The 27,846-nt window shown below is 37.1% G+C and overlaps 2 protein-coding genes across 5 annotated transcripts in view; one reads left to right on the forward strand and one right to left on the reverse strand.

Moving 5' to 3' along the window:
- Positions 1 to 2,494: 2,494 nt before the first annotated feature.
- Positions 2,495 to 5,624, forward strand: LOC120197172 (serine/threonine-protein kinase-like protein ACR4). The gene has a single exon (XM_039198776.1). The coding sequence runs from the start codon at positions 2,523 to 2,525 to the stop codon at positions 5,259 to 5,261; it is 2,739 nt and encodes a 912-aa protein (XP_039054707.1). The 5' UTR covers positions 2,495 to 2,522; the 3' UTR covers positions 5,262 to 5,624.
- A 172-nt stretch (positions 5,625 to 5,796) lies between these two features.
- LOC120197181 (eIF-2-alpha kinase GCN2) overlaps positions 5,797 to 27,846 on the reverse strand; it is a 59,549-nt gene continuing 37,499 nt past the window's right edge. For 3 of the 4 annotated variants that reach the window (XM_039198798.1, XM_039198783.1, XM_039198804.1), the window contains 17 exons: positions 23,946 to 24,000; positions 23,527 to 23,693; positions 22,671 to 22,855; positions 16,672 to 16,820; positions 16,229 to 16,478; positions 11,553 to 11,835; positions 11,381 to 11,474; positions 10,479 to 10,559; positions 10,295 to 10,351; positions 9,579 to 9,710; positions 9,414 to 9,497; positions 7,702 to 7,947; positions 7,284 to 7,391; positions 6,763 to 6,848; positions 6,562 to 6,664; positions 6,358 to 6,480; positions 5,797 to 6,243 (listed from right to left, as the gene is read on the reverse strand). In XM_039198798.1, the coding sequence (XP_039054729.1) occupies positions 6,130 to 6,243; positions 6,358 to 6,480; positions 6,562 to 6,664; positions 6,763 to 6,848; positions 7,284 to 7,391; positions 7,702 to 7,947; positions 9,414 to 9,497; positions 9,579 to 9,710; positions 10,295 to 10,351; positions 10,479 to 10,559; positions 11,381 to 11,474; positions 11,553 to 11,835; positions 16,229 to 16,478; positions 16,672 to 16,820; positions 22,671 to 22,855; positions 23,527 to 23,693; positions 23,946 to 24,000 (2,317 nt within the window). In that variant the 3' untranslated portion in view covers positions 5,797 to 6,129. The remainder of the gene's footprint in view (positions 6,244 to 6,357; positions 6,481 to 6,561; positions 6,665 to 6,762; positions 6,849 to 7,283; positions 7,392 to 7,701; positions 7,948 to 9,413; positions 9,498 to 9,578; positions 9,711 to 10,294; positions 10,352 to 10,478; positions 10,560 to 11,380; positions 11,475 to 11,552; positions 11,836 to 16,228; positions 16,479 to 16,671; positions 16,821 to 22,670; positions 22,856 to 23,526; positions 23,694 to 23,945; positions 24,001 to 27,846) is intronic. The other variant, XM_039198790.1, reaches the window with a different exon arrangement.

Raw genomic sequence — 27,846 nt, forward strand, 5'->3', positions numbered from 1 at the left:
ATATCGGTGGTGAGTTTTAGTTTGTTGTGACATGTTCTCAATTGTTTATTTAAATAGTAATTAATGATAAATGATATGTTAAAGTTTATTTTATTTTAATTTCACTTTTCTCTTTTTTGAACAAGAAATATATACAAAATTATTGTTTTTTTCTAATGTATGACAGGGATACTACAAAGTGAAAACTACTTCACACCCATATATATATATATATATATATATATATATATATATATATATATATATATTTTATTTATTTTTCAGGTCTTCTAAATATCAGCTTAAACGTAGAGTAATGCTAAAATATCATTTGTTAATATTATGATATTACATGTGAAAACAAGTCAACAACTGATCTAAAAATTTATTAAATTTAATGATCAATATTAATGAAAAGATATTTGATAAAATTTATTTGTTTAATATAATCACTGTTATTATTAGTTAAAAAATAATTTTAGATATTTATATTTATGTATTTATGAAATAAATATATTTTATTAAATTTTATTTTAAAAAATAAACACAAGTCAGCTTTAAGAAAAGCTTATGAAGTGCGTAGGCAGGTTGGTTACAGCTTTAGGCTATGTCAGTTCCTTACTATAAATGTGCCACATGCTTCGGTTGGTTGTCGCCGCTGTCATCATTCAAAGTCAATTTTACCTCCATTTTTCATTTACTATTTATGCTTTTAATTTAATCTATAAACGTAAGCTAGAATGTGGGAAATGAATTTTAAATAAAATAAAAATAACCTAATTTTGAAAACTTATATTAATATTATGCAATATTCCATGGTAGCTGTGTTGCAAGCGGGAATCGGAACCTCGTTGACATTTTGTGACCATATACCATGGATAGTTAATACGACCGCGATGGGAGTCTCACAAGCCATGTTATCGGAATTACACACAACAGGAGACCATTAGAGATTGAGTTTGTAAAAATTTATGGGGTGGAGCTGTAATCGGAACTAAGACACAAATCACTAAAACAACACTAACTTATATTTCAACAATATTATTACGGTCAATACTCACAAATAAATACTCATGATGTCAATAATGTTTATTATGGTCAATTCCTTTTTATATTGCAAATGTTGCATCTTATGACATAAGCAAACGTAAAGTTCTAAATAATGTTGTTCAGTATGTTTGTAGTGGATTCATGTTACTCAATCTGTCAGGAGTAGAATATACCATGGATGGTTAACACGGACGGGATGGGAATACCACAAGTCATGTGATCGGAATTACACACAACAGGAAGCCATTAGAGACTGAGTTTGTAGAAATTTATGGGTGTGGAGCTGTAACCGGAACTAAGACAAAAATCACTAAAACAACATTAACTTATATTTCAACAATATTATTACAGTCAATACTCACGATGTCTATAATGTTTACTATGGTCAGTTCCTTTTTATATTACAAATGTTACATCTAATGACATTAGCAAACGTAAAGCTCTGAATAACGTTGTTCAGTCTGTTTGTAGTGGATTTTTGTTATTCACTATGTTAGGAGTCAAATATAAAAAAATAATTATTTAATTAAATATTAGGGTTTTTTTTATCACTATAGCTTGAAAGAATAGTTGAGTGGTTAAAAAGGAAGAATACTAAAAAACTGAAATTTAAAGTTGGAAACAACAAACTAATTACGGGACAGTATTAAGAAATGATGTGATTCAATTTAGAATTAAATACGATTATAATTATAATGCAGGGCAAGGGCTTGAGTTGCATGTAATGAACAGTACATAAACTGGCTGTGACGTTTAAAATAAAAAATGGAAATAGGTGGTGGTGATGAATATGATAATGGAAGAAAAAAGCATGAAAAAGATGAAATGGCATTAACTTCTCATTAAATGCCTTCACCAACATTTGCCAATATTCAGAAGCAGCAGTTTGATCCACATTTATTGTTCTTTCTCTTCCCCTTTCTCACTACATTCTTCCCTGCAAAAAAAAACTACACCACCCATCATCTACTTCTCTTCTTCACTAGATTTCTTGTCAAATTTCTTCTTTTTGAATGTGTTTTCCCATTTACATTCTCTATCAAGAAACTACATGCAAAGCTAAAAGTATCAAGGCTTCTCAGCAAACAGCTTCATTGCTTCTTTAATTTGTTTGTGACCCAAAATTGCAGAAATGATGAACGTCACTGAGGAAGAGTGAAATCGCTTGGTTTCCATGCTACAAAGTTTTCTCAAGAGGTAGTTTGATCTTGGTTTTTAGGTAATGAGCTTCTGTTTTCTGGTTTTCGTCTCATTTTCATGATGGGAAATCAGTGGTGAATCAGTTCCGCATTTTCTTCTGTTATTTACTTATTGGTGTCTCAAAAATATTTCTGGATCCGTGACCGTGGGTAATCATGTTTTTACTTTATACTGCAAATGGTAAATGTGACTGTAATCCTTACTGATTTATCATATGCACTCTGGGTATAAAAAAAGATAAGCATGCAGCTTCAAAGCATTTGAAAAGTGATTTAGGTTCATCTTGTGCTGCAATGGGAGTTGTCAGCTTAGTGATTAGAGATTCCTGTATCAGGGTCTCACTTGTGGCTTTGTTAAATCTATGGTGGGTAGTTTCTGGTCTAGGCTCGATGTCTAGCATTGCCATTTCCTATGGTGAGAATGGTCCGGTTTTCTGTGGTTTGAAACCTGATGGTTCACATCTTGTAACCTGCTATGGATCAAATGCTGCAGTCATCTATGGGACACCTTCTCATTTCCCATTTGTGGGTCTAACTGCCGGTGATGGCTTTGTTTGTGGGCTGTTAATGGATTCGAACCAGCCGTATTGTTGGGGAAGCAACAGCTATATCGAAATGGGGGTTCCTCAGCCGATGATCAAGGGAGGCGAGTACGAAGAAATCAGTGCAGGGGATTACCACTTATGTGGTTTGAGGAAGCCTTTAACAGGAAAGCACAAAAATTATGCTTTTGTTGATTGTTGGGGTTATAATATGACCAAGAACTACGTCTTTGATGGGCAGATTAAATCGCTCTCCGCCGGATCGGAGTTTAACTGCGGATTATTTTCTTGGAACATGACTGTTTTGTGTTGGGGTGATGAGACGAGTAGCCGTGTCATTAGCTTGATTCCTAGAGAAATGAGGTTCCAAAAGGTTGCTGCTGGTGGTTATCATGTATGTGGGATCTTGGAAGGGTTGAATTCTAGAGTTTTTTGCTGGGGAAGGAGCTTGAACCTAGAAGAAGAACTGTCCATGCCGGTTGCATATTCCCGTCAAGGAAATGTTGATTTGCCGCCAAAAGATCCGATGCTTACGGTTGTTGGAGGGAAGTTTCATGCTTGTGGAATCAAGAGTTACGATCACCAGGTTGTTTGCTGGGGCTTCATTGTCAAACCAAGTACCCCACCTCCTAAAGGTGTTAAAGTATATGACATTGCAGCTGGAAATTACTTCACCTGTTGTGTTATGGCCAAAAAATCTTTTCTCCCGGTTTGTTGGGGCGTCGGATTCCCCACCTCGCTCCCTCTGGCTGTCTCACCCGGACTTTGCAAGGATGTTCCTTGCTCGCCGGGTTCCTATGAAGTTAATCCCAAGAATACACCTTGCAAGTCTCCTAACTTTCATATTTGTATGCCCTGCAGTATTGGTTGCCCTGCCGAAATGTACCAAAAATCAGGATGTACTTTGAAGTCTGATCGAGTTTGTTATTACAATTGTTCTAGTTGCAACTCAGTGGAATGCTTCTCGAATTGTTCTTCGCCTTCGAACTCCAATGCTGCTAATGGAAGTAAAAATGAGAGGTTCTGGTCGCTACAATTGCCGATCATCATCGTGGAGATTACCTTTGCCGTGTTACTGGTGATTATTATGTCGTTAACTGCAGTTTTATATGTACGATACAGGTTGCAGAGCTGTCACTGCAAATCAAAAGAGCCGAAATTCAAGAAAGCTAATGAGATTGCTTCTTGCCGAAAGGAAAATGTAAAAGTCCGTCCTGACTTTGATGAGCTTAAGATCAGGAGGGCTCAGATGTTCAATTACGAAGAACTCGAGAAGGCCACTGGTGGATTCAAAGAAGAATCTGTGGTTGGAAAAGGAAGTTTCTCATGTGTTTATAAAGGGATATTGAAAGATAGGACTGTTGTTGCAGTAAAAAAGGCCATAATGTCTTCAGATAAACAGAAGAATTCCAAAGAGTTCCACACGGAGTTAGATTTACTGTCGAGATTGAACCATGCCCATCTTCTGAATCTGCTCGGATATTGCGAAGAAGGTGGGGAACGGCTTCTTGTTTACGAGTTTATGGCTCATGGATCATTGCACCAGCATCTTCATGGAAAGAACAAAGCCTTGAAAGAGCAACTAGATTGGGTCCGGAGGGTCACCATTGTGGTCCAAGCTGCACGAGGAATCGAATACTTGCATGGTTACGCTTGCCCACCGGTGATTCATAGGGACATCAAATCCTCAAACATTCTCATTGATGAAGAACACAATGCTCGAGTGGCTGATTTCGGTCTGTCTTTACTAGGACCTGCAAATAGTAGCAGTCCATTAGCCGAGCTACCTGCTGGGACACTCGGTTATCTTGATCCGGAATACTACAGGCTCCACTACCTCACAACAAAGTCCGATGTCTATAGTTTTGGTGTGTTATTGTTGGAAATTTTAAGCGGACGAAAAGCCATTGATATGCAATACGAAGAAGGGAATATAGTAGAGTGGGCAGTTCCATTGATCAAATCAGGAGACATATCTGCATTGCTAGACCCCGTTTTGAAACCTCCTTCAGACATCGAAGCTTTGAAAAGGATCGCGAATGTGGCTTCCAAATGTGTGAGAATGAGAGGAAAAGAGAGACCATCAATGGATAAAGTGACCACCGCTTTAGAACGAGCTTTGGCTCAGTTGATGGGCAGTCCGTGTAGCGAACAACCGATTTTGCCAACCGAAGTGATATTGGGAAGCAACAGAATGCACAAGAAGTCTTCTCAAAGGTCTTCAAATCGATCGGTCTCGGAAACTGAAGTTGCAGAAGAAGTTGAGGATCAAAGGTTTGAGTTTAGAGCTCCTTCATGGATTACTTTCCCCAGTGTAACCTCATCTCAAAGGCGGAAATCATCAGTATCAGAAGCAGATGTCGAGGGAAAGAACATGGAAGGAAGAAACACAGGCAATGTAGGGTACGCCGGGGATGGTTTGAGAAGCTTGGAGGAAGAAATAGGCCCCGCATCTCCTCAACAAAGCATGTTCTTACAACACAATTTCTAAATGATCCCAGGAAATGGAACTGTAAAAAATGGAGAATGAGGATGTAATTTTCAGGATTTCTATAGTATCATATCCTGGTTTGCATCTTGCATGTGTAATGGAGCTTCAAACTTTAATCATGCTATCGACGGCACGGACCATGACACTGTAACCTTAACCGTGCTGTCATAGTTCGTGACGGCACAGACAGTGACCTTTTAACCTTAACCATGCTGTAACAAATGCAGACCGTGACATGCATCTGTTTCGATTTGTACTCCCTTGTGTTGTTAATTTGAATTCTTTCTTGTGACTATTGTACTGATTGTAACTTGTGTGATCTGTTTCTTCTAATGCTAATGGATGAAAATCTTGTTTACTGTTATGTTAGACATCTACAATGTAATTCGATGAAATGGAAGCATTAATGTATAAAGACCAACAATGCATTTTTCCTGTAACTCAAGAAAAATATATAAAAACAATATTACAAGAACCAAATCAAACTGAAAATGAATCAAATCACATTGTTATTAAGCAGGCACATACTGATATACATAGCTCGAAGTCTTGGCCAAACCAAAAACTATGATGTTTGTGTTGATTGCTGTATCACCGATGACTTTTTTTTCTTCTTTTTTGTATTCTGTTTGATACATAGACCCGGGAGTGTTGTGCATTTACACTGGTTTCGGATAAATTTACGTAACATGTAATGTAATTCGAACAAAATTAAAGCTGCAAAAACTTTGTGACAGATTCATGCAAAAGACTCTTCACAGTTTGCATCATCGGGCACCAGAGGAGACAACAAAGAAGAATTCTGACTCATACACCTATTGTTCGAAGGGAGCATAAGCTACTAAGAACCTCATAATTGATGTAGACGTTACTGGCTCCAAACTGAAGGGTTACGGAATTGTGTCCCCATTGCATTCAACAGAAATCTTACAAGATCTTCTCTCTGAACCTCCTTCCCCTTCTTAAGATCAAGATGACGAACCTGAAGATATTATCATTTTAAGGTTACACGTATTGGTAAAGAACTAAATAATGTCTTTAAAGTAGCAAAAAAATTGAAAACGAAAAAAGAAATAGCCTCCCAGGTCCGCATTACCTTAACAAAGCCAGTTTGAGATACACCCATTTCGGTTATGATAACAAGACATTTTATCTCATGTTCACTTGCAAATTCGTATTGTTCAGTGAGGCTCGGATCAGGTACAGGAACAAGTTCAGCCTGATATACAAGAATGACAAATGAGTATGAAAACGACAATAAATTACATCGAACGTTCAAGAACAACAATCTAACCCCAACCTTGATATTCTCCTCCCACAATTCAGCAACAAGTTCCATGCGTTCCCTTAACAGACCCCCACCTCCTCTTGAACAAACAAGGATGCTGGTGGTAGGTTCATTTCTGCAGCAGGAAACACAAAGGTGACGGCGCCATGAGTATGGTCAATGAATCAAATAAATACCGAGAAGATAGAGATAAGCAATAGAAGGCAACTGCACCTAATAGGCTTGAAATCTTCAGGAGAATGCTGGATTATAGTCTCAAGTGCAAGGCTGGTTCCAACAGCACCTGGAGGATTTGTTTTCTGGATGGTGCCAAAAAAGAGAGACAAGTTTCACTTACTAAATAGATGAGATATGATTTTGGAAATTATGCAAGTATACCAGGGTACTAGCATACACACACTAGTGAAACCTAAGCAACCATGGCTTTTTGACTTCTAAATTGCACATGCAGTTAAGACTGGCAGGGACTTATTGCTGGAACAATAATCCAGTATTCATTGTAAGTATTCAATAAATGACAATAGGAAGTAAACTAGGCAATATAACTCAGTTAAAAGTTACTTAGCTGTAAGACAGCACTATATATATTGACTTATTAGTTATTGGGGTCCCATTCTACAAGAACGTGAAACTATGTACGTTAATCAAGCGTTCAACTTGCTTGGCTAGTGCACATGTACATACAATAGTGCAAAAATGAAAAGTAGGAAAGGAACCAAAGGTGCATAACATACATTTTCACAATCCCACATTTGATGAAGTATATAATCATATCGACCACCAACAGCAAGCAATGAACCTTCAGTAAGTGCTCCAGGATGGCTCTCCTTTCCCAAGTATATCTGGACAACAAATTAGAAAATTCGTATCTAAATACAGGTAGGTGTGAAAACTATCTATATACACCTTTATAGGCAGAACTATAAAAACAGTACAAAATTGTGTCATGGATAAAATATATATTTTAAACCCCAGTTTCTCTAAAGATATAATGGGAAAGATAGATGCCTTTAGTAGCCATGATCAACATTCTAATATGCACCATAGTGACAAAGCGGTATGATAAAGGTAATATAAGCATATGTCTAGGTGTATCCATGTCATGATAGTTTAGTACATAAAAACACACACAAGCAACTAAAGTTGTCATACCTGAAAAAACAAATCTCTATGATAATTCTCAGTTGGTGGCATCAATGGGTCTATATAAACATGTCTTTCGATCCTCCATATCCTCAAGTAACTAAAGAGGTCTGACAACTCATCAAGAGCTTTGCGGGTAGGTTTATCTGCAGGCAATGCTCCCCTCAATCGAGGGAGGGCCTGGTCTACAGCTCCACAGAATCTTAAACTAACAGTCTGCAACCTATTTACAGTAGCTTCTGCTAAATTGAGTTCCTGGAAAAGAATGAAATTTAGAAGAGGATGAGTAAACCAAAGAATTTAAATTAATGATAGGATTTCATTTTTCATATGGTTCACTTCGACAATTCTTCAAGATTAATAATAACGCGCTAGAGACAAGAAACTCCTGAAATATATGACTATACTATTGCCAGAATATTATACATAACCACTTTTCCTATTCAAGGTTACTTTGCTCTTGAACAGTTGAACTTAATAATATCAAAGCACCATGATTCACCCTACATGAAGCAAAGATTTTTTTTTTATAAAGTAAGAATGTTTTCTAAAGTTAGAATGAATCTTTATTTTTTTTGGAACAAACTATAAAGTAGTTTTCTATCAGATTAAATAATAGCACAAATTCTTTACATATTTTCTCGTTGTTCTAAAGTAACTTCATGTATTTGCATGTCCTAATAAAAATATATGAAGCAAAGACATAATTCCTCTAAGAATGTACAAGGTAGCTCCCAAGATTTTTCGTTAGGTTTTACAAAATTCTCATCATCCAGCAAAATAGGTCAGCTCTTTTAATCCAAAATAGAAAAAGAAGGGGATCTATCGGACAGGGTTCTAGAATATCTATCTAATTAATTCATTCAAGAAATTTGCAGTTTCAAGTAAAACATTTGGGAAGTGAACAGTGAACCAGCACAATCCAAGTGAACGTTGTACTATATTGTCTTTACTACAATGGCCTAAACAGTTAAGTGAATCGTTTCTTTTTGGGTACAAAGAACAATGCCATTGACCCTAATCAATAGCACAACTTTATCATTGTTACGTATTTGTAGGCTAAATCTTAAGATTGATGTATATTGTATTTAATGTAGAATATTACGTAATTAATATAAGATATTACTTTACATATTATAGGACTTTATGTACCCATAATGTTGATAAATAAATAATAAACAATCATTAGCCTCTCTTTTACAGTTTCTACAACCATAACCGTTAAAGGGAAAATACAACATAAGAAATCATTCAAAAGTATTTGCAATGCATCCTAAATTGTCAAGTCCATCTCCAGCATCCATAAATGCCCAAGTTGGATTATTCGCCCAAAATATTTGACAAATAAAATATTAATCCCAAATATACACACTTTTTTATCACATTTTAGATGCACTTTCATCCAACATGGTGTGCTTCTAAATTTACAATATAAAATAAACACAGCAGCCTGTTAGGTCTAACGAATTTCTCTAACTAAAATCACGACTGTACAATAAGACCTGATCATTTCTTGGAAACATAGGCCTTACCATAAAAATCACTAACTGCTCGAATATCTGCTTGGTTTAACCGTAATAAACAAACACTCGATAGACACAAAACAGTCACTTCAACTTTATGAAACTCTAAGAAGTACAAATTTGGTAAATGCATTATTATAATGGCAACTTCTATAGCTATTTAAGCTAAGCACAGTGTGTTTCATAGTTTCAACAAACCTGCAAAAGCTGACGCCTTATAACAACCCACTTTAACTTCCGTTCAGATGATTGTGGACGCAAACAAGCCATCATTGAGAGGAGCTTCATTTAGTTAAGGGAGCAATTGTCAGACCAAAATTTCACACAATAAAATAAAATGCAGCGTATACATCAACGATGTACCTCAGCCACTTTCTGTCGGTGCTCTGCATTGACTCCTGCCCAAATCCAGATAGCCTCGAGCAGATTCCCGTGATTAAGATGAATATCACACAACTCTGAGTTAAAAAATTGAGAAACAATGTTCACTGTCACCTGCAAATGAGTCCAAAGTATAAATTTAATACTACAACATTTCAACACATAACTTTCTTCAAACTTACTGCATGACAAATTAATCAAGCCAAGTGTATGGGCATGGCATGGAAATACAGATTTCATAGTCCTGAAGAATAGATTTACAATGAATATAAAAACCATAAAAAATCACATTCAGACCCCAGTCCTTTTCAGGCAGATATATATAGTGTTTCCTTAGTTATCTGCAAAAGGAAAAAACTAATAATGTTTTTCACCGAAGCCCATGGATGGCGACGTATCTAAAACGTAACGTATCTAAAAGATCACATTAAAATCACAATTGAAATGCAGTGACCTTTAAAATGATAACAAAATGTTTTAAGCATAATTTTATAAATTCTTAGTAGTAATCATCAGCTTCCCAGTAGCAGTAACTATGAGATAATTTGGCCATAGAGCATCACTGAGAGAGAAGAGGAGGAGAATGACTCGATCAACACTCATGGTTGAGCTAGAAACATAACCAGGTAAAATACAGAACTTTAACTAACCAGCTAACCTACATAGCTAGAGAACAATAGATAGATAAAAAAGATTACCTTGAGAACCTCTGCCTCTGTCAAAGCTGATGCACCTCCAATAATGTCAAAATCACCCTATTGGTAATCAAGAGTCAATGTGCAAAGTTACCATAACTTTTGATATGAAAGCACTACCAATAATAACTGAAAACATTGTAAGATTAAAAGGTGCATCACAGCGTAAGTTTTACAGCATCTATACCTGAAGATAACGATTTGGAGGTGAATGACCAATCGCTCTTCTATAAACATATGATATCTCATATCGTTTAAACGAAAATTTCTGTGACAGATAAAATGGAAAATCAAATAATTTCAAATAAACATCCACTAAAAAAAGCAGATTAGAGACCATGACAAGCATGCATATAAAAAACAACGAGAAAAATGCAGTTATCTTCTGTTGCAAACGGTTAGCTTCAACAACACTACATATAAAAGGATCAATAAAAAAATGTGCTAATCAGTGATTATCCTCACAAAACAGTTTTTAGAGACTTTCAAGAAAACCCACTAAATTTTAGCTCCTAACTGATATATCACTTAGGAATCCTAACAAATTTCTTCCAATACAACATTATATTGTAAAATAACAAAGGATGAATATTACATCATGAAGAACAACAAGATTTCCTGTTATATCAAATAATATTTTCAATTCTAAGAAGAATGACTTTTTTGGTATTGCTTTCCAAAAGCACGTATTTTGAGAAGATAAAACAAGCACTTAGAGTAAGCATATGGTATGAAATACCTATAGAACTCAAAGATGAGTGTTTATGCTACTGAACAACATTATATATTGCAAAAAGAAATTAGAATGTTAAAAGACAATTTTGGAAGTCATTTCTTTAGTATTCTTAAAATTTCTATTTGAACATCTTGGGAAAACCACTATCAAGAGTGCATAATCGATGGACATAATCGAGAATTAATTGATGGACATACAGAGTTTATTGTTACATCTAGCTCTTGAAGGCTATGACTATTTCTAAAGTAGAAATATGACAACCTTACAGCCTTACACAATTCAATCCACAAACCGAAGATAAGAAAAACTGAAAACATAGGCGCAATTTTTCTGAGAAGTTTAGTACTCAGTACCTGGTTTACTACTATCCATTTAACAAAAGGTAGGCGCAGCTCATGACAAAGTTCAAGCATATCCCCTCCGTGAGTCAGAAGTTTGACAGTATTCCTTGTCAAACAAACCAGATTTGATTAGTCAGCAGTATCTTTAAACAAAGGATACAAGAATTTTGACTGTGGAAGGCACCTTGAGAATTGTGTACAATCATCTAGCAGATGCATAGGCACTATTTCGAGATGCTTAGCACAATGCTTCTTGAACACTTCCCTGGAGACCTCAGCAACAAAATCACGAAGTTCGGTGTCTAAATCTGCGAACTGGATGGAAGTAGTATCATGGTGAACCATTCCCAATCTACCAGTATTCTGGTGATGGCTTTTTGTTGCTAACGTTTTTTCATCAAAAATAGCATTCACAACTTTGTCATACACACTTGTGTCCTCTGAAGTCTGCATTGTGCGGAGAATATCTGAATAGGGAAATAAATTAGCAAAACTATTGATTTATCAAAGGTCTAGTAGATATTTCTAGACTTTATTTACACCAAATTACAGGCTGATTTATTGTATTAAGACATCTAGGATATTCTATCAGCTAATTCCTAAAACAGCAGAATATCAAATGACACACAGCAGCTGATCTTCATATGTCGACTCTATTACAAGCTAGTTGTGCACCAATATTACTACTAAAATTTTATTTGAACTTACAATTATGTACTATTTCCAATTTTCGTTAAAATCATAATTTCTTTTTCCTTTTTGGTGAGAGAATCCTTTTTGCCCACCAAAACAAGAGTTATGGCAGATGAGTTAATTAATTTTTATTTCTAATGAGTTACAAGGTGATAGGATCCTTGATTTTAGGAATTTTTCTGTTTTAAACAATTGATTCCTTAATCTTATGCATTTATATTAGAATATTTAATTTCCTTAAATCTTTTGCATTTATATTAGAATATTTAATTTCCTTAAATCTTTTCTATTTCATTGTTCAAGAACCCTAATCTTTGGTCACAAAAGATTATGAACCCTAAAAATAGGTAATGCCATATGGATATTCAGAAGCAATCAAATACAACAAAAAGTCTTTTTGACAATTGTTTGGAGGTTGATCCCATAAAAGTGATCAAATTTTATTTTTCTTGTTAATTTTCCCAATTCTTAGGATAGAACCATAAGTTATTATCATTTGGTATCAGAGTCACAATCAACCACAAAGCACCACAAAAAAATCCTTTTTTTTTTGCATTACATAAACCCAAAACAAAAAACAAAATCTAGGGATTAAGTTGAAGAATTTGAGAAAAAGATGTGGGAATCGCTTGAGATTTTCAAGAAAAATTTACTTGAGAGCATAAAAAAAGATCGAGTAATGAAGATTCTACTTCAAACAACAAACATGGAGTGATATGGATTGCCCTCATATGAAGGTGGAGTTTTGCAGATAGTAAGATAGTGATCCAAGTGGCTTAATTTCAAGAGCGGAAAAATACTTTCGCTTCTAAAAACCCCCAGAAGAATCAAGTAGAAACAACTTCAATTCAGCTAGATGAAGATGTTATTCAGTGGTATGAAGAATTTGAATCATGTCAATGAACTACTACATGGGAGCAATTTAAAAGGGGTCTTCTTGTTTAGTTTGGGCATTCTAAATATAAGAACTTTGATGGAGAGCTCCTACAAGTTTTTGGAAGAGAAGTTTCCTGAGTTCATGGCTACTCAAGTCTTGAGGAGAAGACTATTGAAGAGGCAGGGAATGATAGGATCCTTGATTGTAGGAATTTACTATTTTAAATATTTGATTCCTTAATATTATAAATTTATATTAGATTATTTAATTTCCTTAAATGTTTTCAATTTCCTTCATTCCTTGTTCGAAAACTCTAATCCTTAGTCACCTAGAATTATGAACCCTATAAATATGTAATTCCCTATGGCTATTTTTCCAAAGCAATCAAATATAGCAAAAGCCTTTTGGCAATTGTTTGGAGGTTGATCTCCTCGAAGTGAACAAATTTTACTTTTTCTTGTTAATTTTCCCAATTCCCTTTTGATAGAACCCTAGGTTCTTATCACATGGAAAATGAATATTCTTGTGGTTAAGAAGCACGCTTGTTGAAGATCTTCACTTCTTGTTTGGTGATAGGTGATAACCCCATTGTAACCACTTTTTTAAGTTCAATTACACGCTCATATTCATTAAAGATTTCTGTCAGGAATAAGGAAAGCTACACAAAGTTATGTGTATGTATAAAAAAAAATATATTGTGTTTTTCTCCCCTCCCCCCCAAAAAAAATCATTTGAAAAGGTGAAGTACCAGTTATTCATAAAGGTAACCTTCAACAAGTAATGTACTTGTCTGTTTTCAGGTTGCCATCTAGTGTCCTCTCGAGGTTGAATTCAATAATGGTGAACTTTTTATGGGGTGATTCGAATGGGAGGAGAAGAATCCATTGGGTCAATTGGCAGTTTGTATGTAAGCCTAAGGAGTTAGTGTAGAAATCAGACTATAGAAAGAAAACAGACTGTATAGTAGAAAACAGACTGTAGGAAACAGTCAAGTCTGTTATTTTTTTCTTATTTCATTCAGTAGAGCATATTACATATTTATATACAAATAATGCCTCTAAATTAGGAAACTCTAAGTTAGGAAAGATACTAATCCTAGGAGATGTAATCCCTTGAAATAAGGGATTTGAAAAACAGAAAATAATTACAAAATCTCTTGACAGCTCATTTCTATAATTCCTACAGTTAGGCGGGTTAGGAATTATTGATTTGAACCTCATGAACAGAGCTCTCTTGGGTAAATGGTATTGGCGTTTTACAACTGAATCTAGGTCCTCGTGGAAAAGGGTAGTATGTTGTAAGAATGATGTGGACCCGAGAGATCTGTCTATCGAGAGAAGGGGATTTCCGAAAGCTTCTTGGGTTTGGAAAGGAGTGATTAATAACTGTTTGGCTAAGGATGATTTTGGGGATAGTTTCAAAAAGCATTTCAGCTTCAAGGTTGGGAGTGGGGAGGTTATTCTTTTTTGGCATGATGTGTGGGAGGGCAGTGTGTCTTTAAAAGAAAGATTTCCAAGGTTGTATCCTCTTGCGATTAACAAATGGGGAACAATCTCGGAGTTCAGAAAGCATAGTCAAGCAGGGTGTATTTGGGACATTCAAGTGAGGAGAAATCTTGCGGATTGAGAGTTACAGCTTTGACTCGATTTAAACTCTATTTTATGCAGTTCTGTGGTTGATGATTCGTTGGAAGACACCTCTGTGTGGAAAGGGAATGGGGAGGGGGTTTTTCCAGTTAGATCTTGTTTAAGATTAATGAATGAGCAAGAGAAGGTGGATATGGATTGGCATTAAATTGTTTGGCTTGGGATGGCTCCTCCTTGGATGGAAGCTTTTTTATGGCAGGTTCTACGGATGAAGGTAGGGGTTAAAGTTGAGCTTTTGAAACATGGAGTTAATGGGATTGAGGATAATATATGTCCCATGTGTGGTATGGCTGCGGAAACAGTTTCACATTTATTTATTGTTTGCCCGATAGTTTGGCAGTTATGGTATTACTTTCTATTGAGTTGGGACGTAGTTTTTGTTGTTCCAGAAAGTCCATATGATCTTCTTGCAGGGTGGGGAAAGATGTTCCCACGTTTGAAAATATGGGTGTTTATTCCAGGAGCGATATTTCTTTAGAACTTGATCCTCCAATTGGATTGTGATTGTTCGACAGCTGTATTCAGAGGCATTTTTAAGTTTGTTGTTGTAATTGTTGGTTTTATTTTGCTATGTTATCTTACATCTTGAGGTGTATTTTACAAATATGGTTATTGTTTTAGGGGCTTTTTGTTTGTCGATGTAAGATTTCTAGTAGATATGGTTTGTATTGGTGTATATTCCCGTACGAAGGTTTGGTGTTACCACATGTACTTGGTATTCTATTCAATAAAATATGAGGCACACTTTTCTCCCTTCCAATGTTCTTCCACATACTTCTAAGTATGTGGAAGAATATGAAGGGAGTTTTTAATGAGATCTCCAACTTCTATAAAAAAAATGGTAGGAAGATGAACACTGCTTTGTTGCATTTCTTAATGAGGTATAGACTAGTTTCTTGCGAAATTTCCTGATGTCCCTATTATGTTCAATTGTCTTGTGGGGAATCCGATTCTAGCTGATTCCTGTGTGTTTAATGTTAAAGATGGTGATTCTTCGCACTCTTGGAATCCTCCTCCGAAAGGTTTTTTCAAGTTTAATGTTGATGGAGCTGTGGAGAAGTCTTGGTGTAAAGGGGGAATAGGTGGTATTTTGAGGGATGAAGACGGGGGTGTGCTTAGGTTCTTTCTCTGAGAGTGTTGGGGGAGGCCCTCCAATTCTGGCCGAGTTGTTGGCTATTAAAGCAGGATTATTATTCTTCTTCAAGTCAAGTTGGAGCTCAAGGGTCAGATTAATGGTGGAGTGTGATAGTAGTAAAGCTGTGGATTGGATCAAGTGGCCGAGTTCTTCTCCTATGATTTTCAGCTCACTAGTCAAGGAAATTAGTGCATTGGTAGAAGATAGGTGTGTTGTTGTAAAACATGTTAGTAGAATTGTGAATTGTAAAGCGGATGAATTAGCTAAGATAGGAATTGGGTGAATTTCTAGTTTTAGGTTATTATGTTTTGCTGGTTTAGTCTTTTATGTACTGGTTATAATGTAATGGTTTGTTCGGAAGAAATAAAATTATGAGACACTCTTTTCCTCCTTCCAATGGCCGTCGAGATAACCCAGGGTCCTTGACTGTTATGAAGGGTTTTTTTAACGAGGCCTCCCTTTCTTATAAAAAAAAAGATAAAAATGTAGCCCAGAAAATAGTTACTTACTATCCAACAGCTCATATTCCATTCGTGGAGGAAAAGCATTTTGCAAAAGTTCCATGGCAGATGGGCGATCAGAAGGGCTTTGTGACATTAAGCATCTTAACAAGGACGCCTGTTCTGGAAATTCAGCTATCCATGCAGAAGGAAGTTCTCCTTTCAATTTCACATCAGATAAAACAATATGTCTCTCCATAGCTGTCCCAAAAGGGTGCCAAAGCTCAAAGAAAACAACTCCTAAGCTGTACATATCAACCTGGAAGATAAGACAACTAATAGCAGTCATATCATAAGTTATGAAATTGTAGAAGCATTATATAATGATAAAAACCTGAGCCTTAGACAAATGCTAGGTGCCTACATTTCTTCCTCTCAGAGCCAGAAATAATATCTAAAAAAAATCACACAGCTTGTTACCAAGTAAAACCAAAGAAGGAATTATCATTCACCTTCTCATCAATCTTTGGCCAGCCCTGCTCGATTTCAGGTGCAGTGTAAAAGTAGGTACCAACTTGACCAGTACCATCAACAGAAGATCCAAGTATATCTGTTGGGAAGCTAACATCCTGGTCCACCTGGTCTAACCTCAAGAATTTCGCTGAAGCCAGAAGAACAAAATTTACAAATTGTCATTTTTTATAAAAAATTTGGGGATCTTGATTAATCTTAAGTAACATGGCCACGATCCCAATTTTGAAAGGGGAAACACATTTTCTTCTGTAGAATTATTTGGAGTATAGTTTGAATGCATATTTGTCTGCGTGTTAGAGGGCCGAAATTAAGGAAATCCATAGTAAAATAGATCAGTATTTTGTTCCATATTTTTAGGGGATTCTGGTAACTTGTTACCATATCTGTATATATTTATTTCCTGTTTATTTCTTTATGTTTTAGATAGATTTGACCTTATTCTAGGTTTGTATATATCCCTAGAAATTAGGTGTTTCAACATCTATATATAGGGAACGTGTAACCTGTTTTAATATATTGAAAATAATAAAGAATTCCTCTACTTTCAGCATGGTATCAGAGCATTCTCTGAACCCTAAATCCCTCGTATGACCAAATACGGCAGAAGTGACTCAACTGCTTTCGTGTCTCAAATCACCTCCAACCAGGTAGCCATGGCCTCCAGTAACAGTAGTAGAGATATGAATCTCATGCCCATTACAGGATACAAACTGAATGGGAACAACTATCTCCAATGGTCTCACTCTGTTATGATGTTCATATGCGGAAGAGGAAATGATGATTATCTCAAAGGAGTGGCTGCCAAGCCAAGCCAGGATGATGAGAAGTTCAAAATCTAGAATTCCGAGAATAATATGGTCATGTCATGGCTCATCAATTCCATGACAAATGAAATCGGAGAGAACTTCCTACTCTACAGAACAACAAGGGAAATCTGGGAGGCTGCAAAGGAGACGTATTCCAACAATGAGAATACATCTGAGCTGTTTGAAGTGGAGAGTGTTCTCCATGACTTCCGTCAAGGAGATTTAACAGTAACCCAGTACTTCAATACACTCAACCGCTATTGGCAACAGCTGGACTTGTTCGAGCACAATTGGAGCTGTCTAGATGATGGAATCAGGTATAGACAGATCATTGAACGGAAGAGAATATATAAGTTTCTGATTGGATTAAATAAAAATCTAGATGAAGTAAGAGGAAGAATCTTGGGATCTAAACCTCTACTTAATATCCGGGAGGCTTTTTCTGAAGTCCGGAGAGAGGAGAGTCGAAAGAAAATCATGATGGGCTCTCAAGAACCAATGACAAGTCTTGAGAGCTCAGCCCTTGCTGTTAGAGGGAACTCCTACAACACCAATGACACCAAACCAAAGAAAGGACGCCCTTGGTGTGATCACTGCCGCCGACCTGGTCACACCAGGGACACTTGCTGGAAAATTCATGGTAAGCCTGCAGATTGGAAGTCTTCCCGGTCAGCCAACGACAAAGAGGGGCGAGGCAATTTTGTCTCAATGGATGACAAACCTTCACCTGAACCTACTCCATTCAGCAAGGAACAATTAGAGGTTCTACAGAAGCTGTTCAACCAGTCTTTGCATGCCCAAACCTCCACTGTGGTTGGTATTGGGTCCTTAGCCCAAAAAGGTAATTTTTTAAGCGCTCAATGTTAAAAAAGAGACGTCAAATCCATGGATTATAGATTCTGGAGCTTCAGACCATATGGCTGGAAATGAGGACCTATTTTCTACTTACAGTCCATGTGATAAACACTTAACGGTCAGAATAGCCGATGGTTCACTCTCAAAAGTGGTTGGTACAGGTTCTATTAAAGTATCAGAGAATATTACACTTGAATCAGTCCTTCTTGTGCCAAATTTGAACTGCAATTTACTGTCCATTAGTAAACTTACTCGAGACCTGAATTGTGTGACTAAATTTGGTTCAACCATGTGTGAATTTCAGGTCTTGGACTCGGGGAAGACGATTGGCAGTGCTAAAATGTGCTCGGGACTCTATCTTCTCGAGGTTACAAATCCTCCTCAAGGCACAACTTATCAGTCCGATTGTCTAGTGTCTGGTAATCCTACTTCTTTTTCTGTCAGTTGTTCTAATAATGATAGTGCAATCATGTTATGGCACTATAGATTAGGACATCCGAATTTCTTGTATCTTGAGAAACTGTTTCCTTCTCTATTTCATAATAAAAATCCAAACGAGTTCAAGTGTGAAATTTGTCAATTCTCTAAACATGTCTGTAATTCTTATCCCAACCAATCTTACAAAGAATCCCATCCTTTTTCAATGATTCACAGTGATGTTTGGGGGCCATCTAAAATAAAAATGTGACTGGTTCCCGTTGGTTCATTACATTTATTGATGATCACACTCGGCTTACATGGGTCTTTCTCATGAAAGAAAAATCAGAGGCAGGTCAGATTTTCAAAAACTTCAACACCATGATACAAACTCAATTCCAAGCCAAAATCCAAATTCTGAAAACTGACAATGCCAAAGAATACTTCAAATTCATACTCAATGATTATCTCTTGAGTCATGGCATCATTCATCAAAGCTCATGTGTCAAGACCCCTCAGCAAAATGGAATTGCTGAAAGGAAAAATCGGCACCTTCTAGATGTTGCAAGATCTCTTATGTTTTCTACTCATGTACCGAAACATTTCTGGGGTGAAGCTATTCTCACTGCGGCATACCTCATAAACCGGATGCCATCTAGGATTCTCAACTTTCAAAGTCCTTGTCAAACCTTACTTCAGTTTTTCCCAAATACACGTCTCATCTCCACTATTCCCTTCAAGGTTTTCGGGTGTTCAGCCTTTGTTCATGTCCATCAACATAAAAGGGATAAACTTGATCCTAGAGCACTTAAGTGTATCTTCCTTGGGTACTCTCCAACTCAAAAGGGGTATAAGTGCTACTCACCGGACACTAAACAGTACTACCACTCCATGGATGTTACCTTTTTTGAGCACCAGCCCTATTACCCCAAATCTGATATTCAGGGGGAGACCAATTTTACCCAAGAATATCAAATTTGGGATATTGATGAATCAGTTCAGCTCTCTCTAAATCCTGACCAATCTCACCCATCACCAAATTCTAAACATCTCTCCCTAGAATCTTCCTACCAAAATCTGGACACTAGTAAATCAACAACTAATAATGAGTTGATTACCTATTCATGGAGGAGGAAGAACCAAAAGGAGATGGAACCACCAGCACCTCTGCAGCAAAACCAAGAATATGATCCTAGTCCAAGATCTTGTGAAGATCCAGCATCTCTGCAGCAAAACCAAGAATCTGATCCTAGTCCAAGATCTTGTGAAGATCCTTCAGGTAATCCTAATCCTGAATCCTCACAGAGTGAACTAACTGGTGACGACAGTGACTATCCTATTGCCGTGAGGAAGGGGGTTAGAACTTGCACAAAACATCCTATATATACCTTTATATCATATGAAGGCCTGTCACCAAAATTCAAGTCGTTTATTGCCAACCTCGACAGCACTCAGGTCCCAAATAACATACAAGAAGCTCTTGGATTTCCCGAGTGGAAAGCTGCTGTGCATGAAGAAATAAATGCACTTGAAAAGAATGGCACCTGGGAAATATCAGAATTACCATCGGGAAAAAGGCCAGTAGGATGCAAATGGATATTCTCAATCAAGTACAATGAAGATGGAAGTGTTAATCGTTTCAAGGCACGACTAGTGGCTAAGGGATTCACTCAATCGTATGGAATCGACTATGAGGAAACATTTGCCCCAGTAGCCAAGTTAAACACAGTTCGGGTTCTCCTATCTCTAGCTGCAAATCTTGATTGGCCCCTTCACCAACTAGATGTCAAGAATGCCTTTCTAAATGGGGACTTAGCTGAGGAAGTTTACATGGAAATCCCTCCAGGATTTGAGACACCGAAAACTGACAACAAAGTTTGCACACTTAAAAGATCATTATACGGGCTCAAGCAATCACCAAGAGCTTGGTTTGAGAGATTTACCAAGGTAATAAAGAATCATGGCTATTCTCAATGTCAATCAGATCACACCTTGTTTGTCAAACACTCATTTGCAGGAAAACTGGCTATCCTCATTGTATATGTGGATGACATTATCCTAACATGAGATTATGAGGAAGAAATCAATACTACCAAAGGTCTTCTAGCTAAGGAATTTGAAATCAAGGACATTGGACAGCTCAAATACTTCCTAGGTATGGAAATTGCAAGGTCAAGAAAGGGAATCTGTGTTTCCCAAAGAAAATACGTATTGGATCTATTAACAGAAACTGGGATGCTTGGATGTAAGCCAGCGGACACACCTATGGATTCAACAACAAAATTAGGCACTAAAGAAAATTGTGCATCGGTGGATAAAGGCAAATACCAAAGGCTAGTGGGTAAACTAATCTACCTTTCTCACACACGACCAGACATTGGTTTTTCTGTCGGCATGGTAAGTCAGTTTATGAACAATCCAAATGAAGAACATATGGAGGCGGTGTATAGAATCCTAAGGTATCTGAAGCTAACACCAGGGAAAGGATTATTTTTTAAGAAGAATCAAAGAAGAGACATAGAGGTGTTCAGTGATGCAGATTGGGCAGGATCAGTACAAGACCGAAGATCAACTTCAGGGTATTGTACTTATGTGTGGGGAAACCTAGTCACATGGAGAAGTAAGAAGCAATCAGTGGTGTCAAGGAGCAATGCAGAAGCTGAATTCCGGGCAATGGCCCATGGTATTTGTGAGGGAATATGGCTAAGAAGGGTACTAGAGGAATTAAGAATTTCTAGTGAAGAACCTATGAAGATGTTCTGTGATAACCAATCAGCAATCAGCATTGCCAAGAATCCAGTCCATCATGACAGAACTAAGCATGTGGAGATTGATCGGCACTTCATAAAGGAGAAGATAGAGGAAGGGATGATCAAAATGCTATATGTACCCACATGTCTTCAAACAGCCGACATTCTTACTAAGGCTCTACCAAGAAAGACTTTTGATGATCTAAGTTCCAAGCTGGGGTTAATTAACATTTACCATCCAGCTTGAGGGGGAGTATAGAATTATTTGGAGTTTAGTTTGAATGCATATTTGTTTGCGTGTTAAAGGGCCGAAATTAAGGAAATCCAGAGTTAAACAGATCAGTATTTTGTTCCATATTTTTAGGGGATTCTGGTAGCTTGTTACCATATCTGTATATATTTATTTCCTGTTTATTTCTTTCTGTTTTAGATAGATTTGACCCTATTCTAGGTAAGTTGTATATATCCCTAGAAATTAGGTGTTTCAGCATCTATATATAGGGAACGTGTAACCTGTTTTAATATATTGAAAATAATAAAGAATTCCTCTACTTTCAGCATCTTCACTGACTGGTAACACTGGATACCATATCACATATAAAAAAGCACTATCCCAGCAGAATAATTAACAAACAAAATAAAAATAGGTTGAAACAAAAGAACAATAAAAAATATTTGTTGACTGAGAGAATTTTGCTCTTTTTCCCCTCAAACATTAAACATCAATTTATATTTTGCACGAATGCTAGCACTTGCCTTGAACATGGTATATGATTTAAATGCTTGTTCAAAGATGCTTACAACATGGACAAGTGACAACTTTTGACAGCATCCAGTGATTAAGAAATTGTAAACCATGGCTTATGAACCTTTAATTCACTTTGTTCTCCTTTGTCTCATTGTATATTCATGAAGCCAAAAAGGATTCAGTATTCATTTAAAATGCCTAATCTGCTTTATTGGAATTTCTCAAACCATAACTATAAACATTATATTCACATGAAGAAGAAATTTTAACATAGCATTCATTCTCAAACTAAAAGAGTTCTACTTTTGTTTTGTTCCATAGCTAACATTCAAAATAGACAATAAATCTCTTAAAAGTATAGAGGAAGGCAAAGTATATTTCACCATAGAAAAATATCTTACCTAGACCAAAATCTCCAATTTTAATGTCATTGCGAGCATCAAAAAAGATATTGTTTGGAGTTAAGTCTCGATGGATGATTCCTTGTCCGTGTATATGTGCCAAGCCTTCCACAACTTGGCGAAACAGGTGCCATGCTAATTCTTTGTCAAAATGGTTATAAGATTCAAAGACTTGCCGAAGAGTCCTTCAGTGCATAGAATGAATGAATTTGTAGAAGAGAGAAAAAGTGGGTGGGGATGTTAGGAATTATAAAGCCAAAAGAAAGCATTTCAAATCTAACTTGATAAATAGAAGTTATAGAGTATCAAATCATAGAAAAGCACTCAGATATGTTTGTGTATTCGAAAATGCATACATGAGTGTAACTGTGTGTGTATACATTTATTTATATGCCAATTCAAGAAAAGATGTCAAACATAGAGCATAAGAATTTGAATATGTTTTCTGTGAATATTGGGAAGGTAATAGATGTTCAACTGAAACACTGCAGGTCAATTACATGTTTCAAGAAGACAAATAATTCAAAATAAATCCTATTCAAATGATAATTCCAATGATTTTCCTTTACCCATACACAGAGAGCGTGTATTTCAAGGACTCTCAATTACTTCAGAAAGATGATCAATGGAAAATAAGTTACAAATGGCATAATCCACCAAATAACAACATTCCAGAAAATAACAGTAGTGGCAATGGTTTTCAACAGCTTCAAATTACTTCACTTCTTTTAATCTTATTTATTTATTTATAAAAATAAAAGGCTTTTTTTTAGAATTATAAAAATAAAAGATAAATATGTACAACATGAATCAGTCAGGAATCAGGATACTAATAGAAGGCAAGTAAATCTGATACCTGGGGCAATATTCCATTTGAATATATAGATACGTTGATTCAAGTTTGTTCTCCTGTCCAGGGACATCAGTCAAGCCCGCACCCTTACCGAATGTGGAGCTTGTTGCAGTCCCTGAACCCCATGTGCTATCACCAAAAGAATTATCAACTCCTGTTTCGAACCAAGCCTGGAGATTCACAAATACGTAAAACTTAAAATAAGTCCAAATTGGGTGCATTATTTTTCATAATCCTAAAGCTTTCTGCTCTTTATATTCCTAATATCTCCTCCTTTTATAAAGCAATTAAGCAGTCAATTTATCATCTTTCTATAAGACCCAGGTAAGAAAAAATTGTTAGAAATTGTAGGCTAGGCAGAGACTCGACAATTTCAAAAGATGGTGAGAGAAAGAAAATTGTAAAAGGCTTCAGAGAGATACCTGATAGTAGCGAACAACATGTTGATGCTGTAAACGAGAAAGTGTAGCTACCTCCCTAAGTACGTCACAGTAAACAGTATCGATTCATTAGCACATATTAAACAATATGTAGTAAAAGATGAAAGAATTGCATCTAAACCTCAGATACTGAAAAAATAACCAAAATTAAGGGCTGTATCAAAATCTGATGCCATAAAGCAATTTATTAATGAAAAAGGTGACTAACTACATATATAAGATTGGAATAGAACAACTAAAAGAGATGAGAGAGAGTGTCAGAGAGAAAGAGAGAGAGAGAGAGAGTGTCATAGGCGGTCAGTCCTCCGGTGAGGTTTGGACGGTGTTTGTCAACTATCTGAGTAAGAGGGTAACTTGGAGAACAGTAAAGGAAAATTTTCAACAACAAGGTAGCGTTATACGAGTTTACATCCCGAGTAGCTCCAACAAGCAGAACTATAGAAACCATACGTTTGCTTTCGTTCAGTTTGCGAAGGAGGATGGGCTGAAGAAGGCGATAGCAAATGTGAATGGTATTTGGATAGATGGAAAGAAAGTCTCAGTTGGAGTAGCTAAGTACCAGAAGCAGAGTTTCAGGCAAGCTGCTAATAGTAATGTCAGAAGGGTAGAGGATAAGGGGAATAAGGGAGAGACTTCGAGAAGAAGAGCTGGATCAGAGTCGTTCAGTAGATTGAGGGATGAGAGATCGTTTAAGGATGCGTTAGTCTCTTATGATGAGCGAAGGGAAGTTCAGGCGAGTAAAATGATTAAGGAGGGTTATCCAGGAAAGGAAGCAGGGCTGAGGAATATGTGGGAGATGCATATCCCATTAGAGGAATATGATTGGGTTAAAAGATCATTGACTGGAATCATCAAATCCCATTTTGATTTGGAGTTAGTGGTGAAGGGGTTGGCTAGTGATGGAATCATGGTCAAGGGAGCTAAATGGGGTTATACCTGGAACTTGTGTATCTTAACCTTCGGGTCGGTGGAAGAATTAGAGAAGGCAAGGTCGAGCAGAGGGGAGGAACTGTCTTTTTGGTTTGATTGGCTTGATCCACTTATGAATGAAGAAGGTGTTCCAATGGCATTCTGTTCAGTTGAATTGGTTGGAATCCCCTTATTATGTTGGAATATTCCTTTTTTGGAAAAGTTACTTTCAAGGTGGGGGAAGCTGGTGCATATTCATGAGGCGACGGCCAAAAGGGAGGATATGGCGGTGGCTAGGGCTCTGCTGAAGGTGGCCAGCCCGTTTGACATACAGGAAAATGTTACTTTGGGGTCGTATGGGAGATCTTTTAAGGTGAAAACTAATGTGGGGTCGGTTAGCATCAAACAGGAAAGCTTTGCAGCAAAAGATTCTACGGTGGCCGGCGATGGTGTGCCCAGTATCGAAGTATTATCAGAGGAGGAAGATAGGCTTTCAGGCGGAGTTGGTAATCCAGATTTGATAGCTGAGGATTCTAGGGACACCGTAGACAGGTGGTTGGTAGGGGGTCACTGTACATCATTGGCAAGCGGTAAAGGGGGAGAGCATTTATTGTCGCATGAAGGAGAAGGTCAAACTAGTGGTGCTAAGATGTCAGACTCACCAGATGAAAGTTTGAAATTTAAAGGGGATTATAGGGGTCTTGGACTAAGAAATGATTATTTAAATGAAAGTGATGAAGCCCTCTGTGGACTTGAGTGAGCCCACCCCAAACAACACTAGATTTTATCCATCTGGGCCTGCTGTTAATCTAATCAATTTGGGGTATGGTAAGGTTAATGAATCTCAGCTGGAGGTTTTGGAGGAGCTGCAGCAAATTGGTTTGGCTGAGTCTAATGTGCATAATGTGGCTAATGTTTCTTCTGTTTTAAACTCAATTTCGATTCCTGGTGGGGTCAGAGACAGAATTCAGCCTCTGATTAGAGGAACTTCTAAAAAGTCAAACGAGGATATGATAGACGAAGTGGCAGACCTGAACAAAGAAGTTAGAAGCGAAGAAGCAGAGGAGGTTCCGGAAAATATGTCGATTCATGCAGTCAGAAACTAGGGGAGAGGATGTAATAAGGAGTCTCTTGCAATTGGTTTTAGGAGTTGGAGTCCTTTCAATCACTTGTCTAGAAGTTTGTATATAGGAGGGTGGAAAAGAGGTTCAATTTCTAGAGTATATAGAAGATCTAGAGAAAGCAAGGTGTGGATTATTCCGTGCAGCGAAAAGGGGACATTGCAACCTAAGGAGTCGGATGATCAAATCAGGACCAGATTTAATCCTATTTCGAGTAATATACCTACTCATAATTCCTCGGGGAGAATTCCAAATGGGACTCAGGATGAAGGTGGTTTTAGCCACAACTCGGAAGTAGATCAGCCACAGTTTTCAGGGGTGTTGGAGGTGAAGCAATAGGGAACCAGCCTGGATCAATGGCAAGGAATGGCAGTAGAAGAAAGAGAAGGCTTTTGATTAGGGAAGCACTGGATGTGGCTAGTCTCTCTACTGTTTATTCTTCAAATTTCTCCTTATTTTTGGAAGAGGCTTTGGCTACATGGGAAGTTAGTAAACTGTTGGGGATCTCATTCAAAGAGGGGAAGGACTTCCTGGAAAAAATAATTAATCTGGAAGAGGGCTTGGTCAAATGTAGGGAAGGGATGGATCAGGGGGAATAGGGATCTTTTGGCGGTTGGGTTCTGAGTTTTTGGTTTTCACAATTGTCTCATGGTTCAGATTAAGATTATTTCATGGAATATTAGGGGTATTGGTAAAAAAGAAAAATCAAGAGCCATAGCTAATATGGTCAGGAAGTATAAACCAGGCATTCTACTCATTCAAGAAACAAAGTTAGAAAATTGTTCTCAGACTCTTAGGAGAAAGATAGGTGGAAGTCTTCTTAATGGATGGATTTTCGCTCCAGCAGTGGGGTCTGCATATGGATTAATGGTGTTGTGGGATGAGAAGGATTTCGATGTTTCTAACAGACATTTAAGTGGCAGATTCATTGCTATATTTGGAAAATTTAAGAATTCTAGTGAGGAATGTGTGATTATTAATGTTTATGGTCCTTGCATTGACTCTGAAAAGGAGGATTTTTTCAGGGAGTTGCTGAATTTTGTTACTACTCAAACCGCATCAGTTTGCATTGGGGGCGATTTTAATGTGTACCTCGATCCGGTAGAGAAGTTGGGAAAGTCTCAGAACTGGTTATCTATAAATATTCTAAGAAATTTTCTGAATCAATCTAACTTAATCGATCTGCCTATGGTCGGGGGAAGGTTTACCTGGTGTAATAATATAGAAGCCTTTACTTGGGTCAGATTGGATAGGTTTTTAATTTCTGGGAATTTTCTGATTAGTTTTCCTAATGTTGTGCAAAAACTATTACCCAGATCATTATCTGACCACAATCCCGTATCTTTGGAGGATAAACCTGTAGACTGGGGTCCCAAACCATTCAGGTTTTTCAATTATCTCCTAGAGGAAGAGGGCTTCGAGGAATTGGTTAAATCATCCTTGGAGAATTTGAGGGGGAGTAGAGAGAGAAGGGGATTATTCAGTTTTCTGCAAGGCACAAAAAAATCGATCAAAACCAGGTCAGGCAGTAAATTTAAAGGGATTTCTGGGTCTATTGCTGACTTGGAATTGAAGATTAATGATCTTGAATTTAAGGCTCAAGCTGATGATATTTCCTAATAGGACTGGGAGCAGTTACTGCAGTTAAGATCGAATCTTTGGAAGCTATATAGGATTGAAGCATCTGGTTTCAGAAATCTAGGGTGAGATGGATTAAAGATGGGGACAGAAATACAAGATTCTTTCATCTGTCGGCACTGAACAGAAGTAGGAGGAATGAAATTTCTAGCTTGAAGATTAATGGCTCTGAAGTATCAGATCCCTGAATTTTGTTACTACTCAAACCGCATCAG

Source organism: Hibiscus syriacus, unplaced genomic scaffold, assembly GCF_006381635.1.
Source record: "Hibiscus syriacus cultivar Baekdansim isolate YM2019G1 unplaced genomic scaffold, ASM638163v2 tig00004777_pilon, whole genome shotgun sequence".
Classification (NCBI taxonomy): Eukaryota; Viridiplantae; Streptophyta; class Magnoliopsida; order Malvales; family Malvaceae; genus Hibiscus; species Hibiscus syriacus.